This window comes from Salvia splendens, chromosome 2 (genome assembly GCF_004379255.2).
Source record: "Salvia splendens isolate huo1 chromosome 2, SspV2, whole genome shotgun sequence".
Lineage (NCBI taxonomy): Eukaryota > Viridiplantae > Streptophyta > Magnoliopsida > Lamiales > Lamiaceae > Salvia > Salvia splendens.
Genome location: NC_056033.1, coordinates 24,478,225 through 24,486,136, shown reverse-complemented (window position 1 = coordinate 24,486,136; position 7,912 = coordinate 24,478,225). Strand labels below are relative to the sequence as shown.

The 7,912-nt window shown below is 36.6% G+C and overlaps 1 protein-coding gene across 1 annotated transcript; it reads left to right on the top strand.

Annotated features, from left to right (window-relative positions):
• The first annotated feature begins 3,139 nt into the window (after window positions 1-3,139).
• Window positions 3,140-6,762, top strand: LOC121776842. Its single transcript, XM_042174005.1, has 2 exons — window positions 3,140-3,671; window positions 6,692-6,762. Exons 1-2 carry the CDS (start codon window positions 3,140-3,142, stop codon window positions 6,760-6,762), a joined length of 603 nt encoding a protein of 200 aa, XP_042029939.1.
• Window positions 6,763-7,912: the final 1,150 nt, after the last annotated feature.

Genomic DNA, 7,912 nt, shown 5'->3' with positions numbered 1-7,912 from the left:
TATTCCTATCAAGATGAGGTCTAAATCATATTTCGAGACTATCATTGTCTTCATCATCGAAATAGCTTTGCGTGGGTACCTCACACACCCCAATCGGAGTTCGGATGAGAGAGATATGGCCGATCTACAAAAGCCGCGCGCGACTGCCGGGAGTGCTACCCGACCGGGTGGATTTTATGTTGAATAATTCCACCCGGCCCTGTCCCCAGTTTTGTTCATGAAGACTCCAGAGAGTTTCACCCGGCCGGGTGAATACTCAGTTCAATAATTCCACCCGGCCGGGTCCGTCAATCTGACGATTTTTTAATTCCAGATGCGATTTTTTGGAGAAAAAATAAGAGGCAAGAGCTAGGGCAACGAAAGGCATTCTCTCCCAGCCTCAAAAAACACACACACACACACTCTCTCTCTAGGAAGCACTCTTGGAAGAAGATTGGATGTTCAAGCTTCGATTCCTTCGCCAATTGTAATCCGTATCATGAATTCCGTTGTTTCCCTTAGTTTTTGTTTGTTTTCTACTTTGAACATGAGTAACTAAACCTTTTATGTGGGATTCTTGGTGAAGATGCATTGATTCATAGTTTTAATCCAATTGATTTCGTTTTATCTTGTTCTTGCAATTGTTTGAATTATTCTTGTGCTTTTTCCTATCAATTGCTTGATCACCAATTGAGAGTGTAGGATTTCTTAGAGTAATCGGGAGATGAAATATTTAATCTTGAAAGAGGAATAATTCACACATTAATTCAATAAAACTCGGGAGAGTTGAGATTATGAGTGTGATCTTTAATCTAATCAAACTTTTGGGAGTTAGGTCTAAGATTTAGAAGGGGACTTCACTTATTACACCTAATCTACAGATTTCTCACCTCGGGAGGAGGTTTAATCTACAATTGTGATTGATTCAACAATTCTGGAGACTTTAAATGGTAAATCGGTGTTAATTGGGTTAGGCTATGAGTTGTGCATCGGATCCTTGAATTCTGCATATCTCTCCATCATCTTACACAACCTGCTTAATTGCTTTCTTGTTTAAGTGTTCTATTTTAATCTCTGCATTTACTTGTTTCCAGTAGTGTTTGTTTTAAAACCAAAATTTCTGATCGTCTGGATAGTAGTTGAAATTAGTTCGTGGTACTTAGGTTGCCACTTAATTATCTCTGTAGAATACGATATACTCTTGCTTGCTATTTGCTACGATAACCCCGTACACTTGCGGGTATTATTTGGGTAAAATAAAGTTGAGTCAAGTTTTTGGCGCCGTTGCCGGGGACAATTTTGTGTTATATAGCTTGATATCGTGATAATAATCAAGATTACTACTTCAGATTTTACTGCTTTATGTTTCTATTAATTTTATTTTTAATTTTTTTTAGTTCTCACATTTGTGTTTCTTGTTCAGGTGTATGCACACACGTTCCAAAGGCTTGCCTCTAGAACCTTTCGATCCGGAGATCGAAGCAACAGACCGGAAGAGGAACGCCTATAGGAGACTCACACAGAAAATTCAAGCTTCTTCGCCTAACCGCATAGGAGCATCCTCAGTTCAAAGGGACCTTTCACCCATCCGATCACCAGTTCAGGACCATATTCTGTTTGATCCCGTTTCTCCTAGTCTGATGGAGTACGAAGAGGGTAACAACGGTCCACCACCCCCTCCGCCCAATTATGCTGAGCTTCTACGACAGCTGGAGGAGTTGCGTCAACAGGTCAACCGTGGACCACCTGTGCTTGTGCAGAATCAATGTGTATACCAAGGGCAGGCAAATCCAACGGTCCATAGCAACATCGCAGCCAATACTTTTGAGATGAAAAGAGGACTAATCCAGATGGCGGAGAACATTGCTTTTAGGGGTAAATCCACAGATGACCCCAACAAGCATATCACCAAGTTCATTTAGATTTGCAACACAACAAAGATGAATGGAGTGACAGATGAGCAGGTTCGACTAAGGCTGTTTCCTTTCTCTTTAGAGGTTCAGCAAAGGACTGGTTAGAGATTTTGGAGCCAGGATCAATTAGAACATGGGATGCTATGGTGGAAAAATTCTTGGAGAAATTCTACCCCCCTAGTGAAGCTATAAAGAGACAACACGAGATCATTTCCTTTCAGATGACTCCTACAGAGAATATCAGAGACGCATGGGGGAGGTTTAAATCTTTGATGAAACGGTGTCCCAACCATGGGTTAACCCCGACAGTCCAAGTCATTACATTTTTCAAGGGATGTGTGCCTGAAGCACAAAGGGAGTTGAACTTGAGCTCAGGCGGTAATTTTCTCAAGAAAGGAGTGAATGAAGCCATGGAAGTAATATAAGAGCTTGCATCTAATGACGAAGGATGGAGCAACGAAAGGAGTAAGGTGTATAGGGTAGCGTCTACTACAGATCATGATCCTATGAGCGCCCTATCCGACATGCTGGATGCGCTGACTATGAAATTTGACTGCATGGCAATGAGGCAACCGTCTCAAGGACCCCAAGGAAATATGGAGGACGTGAACTATGTGAATCAAGGGGGCAACAACCAGTACTACAATAATCACCGCCCCAACTTTCAGGGGGGAGGATATAATCAGTTTGGGAACAAAGGGCATCCCAATCTCTCTTATGGGAACCCCAATAATACTCTGCAACCACCCTCAGGGTTCACAGTTACTGATGGAGTGGTTAATGATCCGAAGAAGATGACCACGGAAGACATACTCAAGTCTTTCATGCTACAGTCCAACAAGCTCATGGAGCAGAACAATCAAAGGATGGAGAAAGTTGAGAAAGATGTGCAAAGTATAGTCACTCATCTGAAGATCGTAGACACACAACTGAGCAAGATTGCTCAGGCTGTGAGTATGAACCACAAGCCTGGACAGTTCCCAGGCCAGCTAAATAAGAATTCGAAAGGATGTATGGCCATCCATCTGAGGAATGGCAAGACGTATGAAGGCCCATCTCTGCCTGAGACCACGAAGGACGCTATTGTTGGGCCTAAGGCTGCCGTGGCAGAGAAACTGAAGAGCAAGATAACTGAACAGAGAGACATTGGAGGCACTTCTGGAGTGAAGGTGCCCTTACCTGAAGCACTGAAGTAGAAGACAAAGAAGGATGAGCAGTTTGCTCGATTCCTAGATATATTCAGGAAGATGCACATGAACATCCCACTGAATGAGGCATTACAGCAGATGCCGAAGTATGGGAAGTTTCTGAAGGAGGTGATAGCCCAGAAGACCAGTTGGGGGCAGGTAGACACTATTAATCTAACTGAAAATTGCAGCGCTCTGCTGCAAAGGAAACTGCCTGCCAAGCTGAAGGATCCTGGAAGTTTCACTGTCGACTGCCTCATTGGGGGCTATAAGGTGGAGAATGCTCTCTGCGATCTAGGCGCGAGCATTAATCTAATGCCACTATCAGTGTTCAAGCAACTTAACATCGGTACTTTGAAGCCCACCTCAGCCACACTACAGATGGCAGATAGATCTGTCGCATATCCAGAGGTCACCGTGGAAGACCTACTGATTAAGGTCGGGGAATTTATTTTTCCCGTTGACTTTATGGTCTTGGACATGGAAGAAGAAAAGGGAGTCCCCCTACTGCTAGGACGTCCCTTCCTTACCACTGTTGAGGAAAATATAAACGTGAAAAAGGGAGAGTTGACAATCTTCATGGGAGAAGAAAGTCAGACGTTTTCCCACAAACCATTCTTGGTTGTTTCTCTTTTATAGAGACATCCTTGAATGTTTTATGTTTCACTTTCGATATGGGACAAAATCATTCTTGGTTGTTTCTCTTTTATAGAGACAACCTTGAATGTTTTATGTTTCACTTTCGATGTGAGACAATATATGTTGAAGTATTTTCTTTTATAACTACATGTTTAGAGCATTCATTCATCTTTTTCCAATGTGGGATACAAAACTTTCTTTTGACTTCTACTTTTCTTCATGTTTTGTATGATATATAAACAAAATTATTATTCAAATATATTATTGCTTGATAAAAATAAAGAATTATTGAGAAATATGATTTGTATATAGAAAATATTTATTTGTATAATAATTATTGTTAGGTTTATACAATTTGTATAAGAATTATTCTTTCAATGTGTATAATTTTATTTATTAGTTAAGATATACATAAATTTGTAAACATAAGCAAATCATTAATGATAAATAACTAATGAATAATAGTTTATGTAATAATATTTGTTGTTAAATTATAATAATAGAAGATAGAGTATTAATATAGACGAAGAATGATGGACGATTTATTATAAACCTACAAATAATGACTTTTATGCCACATTGAAAGAAAGAGTAACACATCCAAGAATTTGTAACTATAAAAGAGAATAATGCAATATACTCTCTTCCAAATTAAATCAAATCCAATATACTCTCATCCAAGTATTGGCATTTCAAAAATCAAATCCAACTTTAAGTACGGAGTATTTTTTTTTTGCTTTTTAGTCTTTATTATGTATAAAATGTGCTTAAACAAATTTCAAACAATAAGGTGAAAATTACAATTTTATTGATAATAAATTTAAATAAGACTAAAAATTACAACTTATAATGAATACATTTTATTTATAAAAATTAATAAAACACTACTTCAAGTTAAACCTTCTGATTTTTAAAATATCAATACTTAATATTGTACTTGAGCATTTAAATTGGAAGAGAGTGTATTGTATTATTCTTTTTTATAGTTATACATTCCTGGATGTGTTACTCTTTCTTTAAATGTGGGATAAAAGTCATTATTTATAAGTATATGATAGATCGCCCATCATTCTTCGTCTATATTAATACTCTATCTTCTATTAATATAAATTAATAACAAATATTTTTACATAAACTATTATTCATTAGTTCTTTATCATTACTGATTTGCTTATGTTTATAAATTTATGTATATGTTAACTAATAAATAATATTATCCACACTAAAAGAATAATTCTTATACAAATTGTATAAACCTAACAATAATTATTATACAAATAAATATTTTCTATATACAAATCATATTTCTCAATAATTATTTATTTTTATCAATCAAGAATATATTTGAATAATAATTTTGTTTATATATTATACAAAACATGAAGAAAAGTAGAAGACAAAAGAAAATTTTGTATCCCACATTGGAAAAAGATGAATGAATGCTCTAAACATGTAGTTATAAAAGAAAATACTTCAACATATTTTGTCCCACATCGAAAGTGAAACATAAAACATTCAAGGATGTCTCTAACAAAGAGAAACAACCAAGAATAGTTTTGTCCCACATCGAAAGTGAAACATATAACATTCAAGGGTGTCTCTATAAAAGAGAAACAACCAAGAATGACATTGTCCCACATCGAAAGTGAAACATAAAACATTCAAGGATGTCTCTTTAAAAGAGAAACAACCAAGAATGGTTTCATAAATTCGCAAGTCCATCAAATATATATGGGATATTATGAATTTCTTGTATTCATTTATTTGTAAAAATTGTTTTTAAATATAAAAATCACTTTTTATAAATAAATAACTTTTTTAAAATTTCGGTTGAACCGCCGGTTCATGAATCGGAACCGGCGGTTCATGCAAAAAACCGACGGTTTTGAACCGCCTCATGAACCGGCGGTTTTTTTAACCGAAACTGGAACCGCCGGGACCCTTGGCGGGCCGGTTCCGGTTCATGCATATGATGAACCGTGAACCGCCGGTTCGGAACCGTTGTGCATGCCTAGTTATCATCATTACATAGGTAGATCCTTACGTGTGTGTACCTTTTGTCAGTATTGAGAAGTATCAGAACGGGAGAGGATCCCCTGCTGTGCACAAATCACAGCAGGGCCCTGCTGCCCCTCACAAACAATTTTAAAATATTAAATTTTTATTTTTTTTTTATAAAAAAAATAATAATATAAAATGGTGGTGTATGGGGCAGCAGGCCCTGCTGTGATTTGTGCACAGCAGGGGATCCTCTCCCGTATCAGAACTCATCTATAAAATATTAAGAAGTACATGATTACTTCTCAAACTCATCTAAAAAATATTAAGTACATGATTTGGTATTGTTTCAACTTTGTTTTGATATTATTTTGTTATCCACAGCTATATTGAGAATGTGTATAGGCCAATTATTGAGAATTACTAATAGTTATATTGAGAATGTGGATAGGCCAATTATTGAGAATTACTAATAGTTATGTTGAGAAATTATACACGATTTATTGAGAATTCCAAATAGTTATGTTGAGAAATTATACACGATTTATGAATTCCATATAGCTATGTTGAGAAATTATACACGATTTATTGAGAATTCCGAATAGTTATGTTGAGAATTTATACACCATTTTTTGAGAATTCCAAATAGTTCTGTTGAAAATTTATAAAGTTGTATTGATGTTCATTCGTTTACATATAATTGAAAATGTAAGCAACACGAAATGTTTTGAACAGACTTAATACTATATGTAAAATAAAATGAGATAACATTCAGAACATAAGTTTGAGATTATTATTCTTCCATACCAACATGGAATCAAGAATGCTAAGGAATATCCAAAACATGGAATTATATATGCCAATAAACAAAAACCACAATGATAGGAACTACTTTATTTCTGTTTTTTAATCTTCTCTTTGCCGCAATTCCTTGATCATGATTAACTATTTTATGGCATTTTCCACATCGTCTAGGAGGTTTAGCTGCAGCCTTTTTCGCCGTAGGCAACCTGGATCCAGATCCTTTACACTTCATCAGGCCTTGATATTCAATAGCAACAGTCATATTTAAACATTATAAAAATATAATATCAATAAATTACATTGCAATTTTCAATACAGAACATAGAGGAAAACAAAATTGACCAAAACAAATTGTGCTAAAACACAAAAAACCTAACACTGATCAATGTAAAAACTGCTGAAAACATAAACATGTTGTGGGATAATGACTGGAATTACAAGAGATACACAGAACCGGGCGTAATACAACCCAAGAAGGAAGAACTGAAAAACTGAAAAAAAATACAATGAAATCAAAACAATAAATCAAACTTAGCCGAGTCGAGGAAAGCCCTCTTTCCGCAAGACGAGATACGCCCCGGTAGTGCTCTCGGTTTGGCGTGTGATAAGGCTCGTTTCATGCATCTATTTTACGTACGAATTCTGTGATTTCTAAGGTGCTAACATGCATTTATAAGTCCAGGTGCGTGAAAAATTTGCCAAACCTAGGAATGAAAGACGATTACCAGGGCAGAGAGAATAGAGAAGAAAAGTGAAGAAAATGAGCGAATTCCGAGAGGGTACAATCGTCAAATCAAGATGACCGTTGCCCTAGGGATTTGAGCCACGCCTATAAATACCAGGAAGCTTACAAAGAAAAGGGAGGACACGATGTTAGAGAATTTTCCTTAGTATTTTTTGGGCTCACTATTCACACACTCACTCGCGCACTTGGTTCCATGGAGATTTGGGGTAGTTAGTGGTGGTTGTTTTTGTTCAGCTGAAGGTGTAACACCACTCCGAGAAGGAGTGAAGAAACAATTTACTTTCTGCACGTACTCTTTCCTTGCCGATTTCCTTGCCAGAAATTCGGCGATTGCTTTGTGACTCATTTCAGTTTATGTTTAATCTAGTTTAAATTTCTGTTTTCATTTGATTCTGTCGTTTACTGCTCTGATTTCTGCTTTGGGTATTTTTCGCAATTGTTTTGTTGATCGGAGCTGAGATTGGTGTTGATCGGAGTTGGATTTCCGAATTGAGGTTGGATCGGAGTTGGGATGATGTTGAGAATGGTGGATCTAATTTGTTTGGTGTTGATTCTGGTAGATCTAGCTTAGATTTCTGTTAATCGTTCGAATCTGAAATACGTGTGTTCAGATCTGCATGGAAAACTCTGTTACCGCTTGTTTACTT

Coding starts and splice junctions, on each gene's coding strand:
- LOC121776842 (XM_042174005.1), top strand. CDS start 3,140: ATGCACATGAACATCCCACTGAATGAGGCATTACAGCAGATGCCGAAG. Junction 3,672..6,691: donor AATCTTCATGGGAGAAGAAA/GTCAGACGTTTT, acceptor CACATCGTCTAG/GAGGTTTAGCTGCAGCCTTT.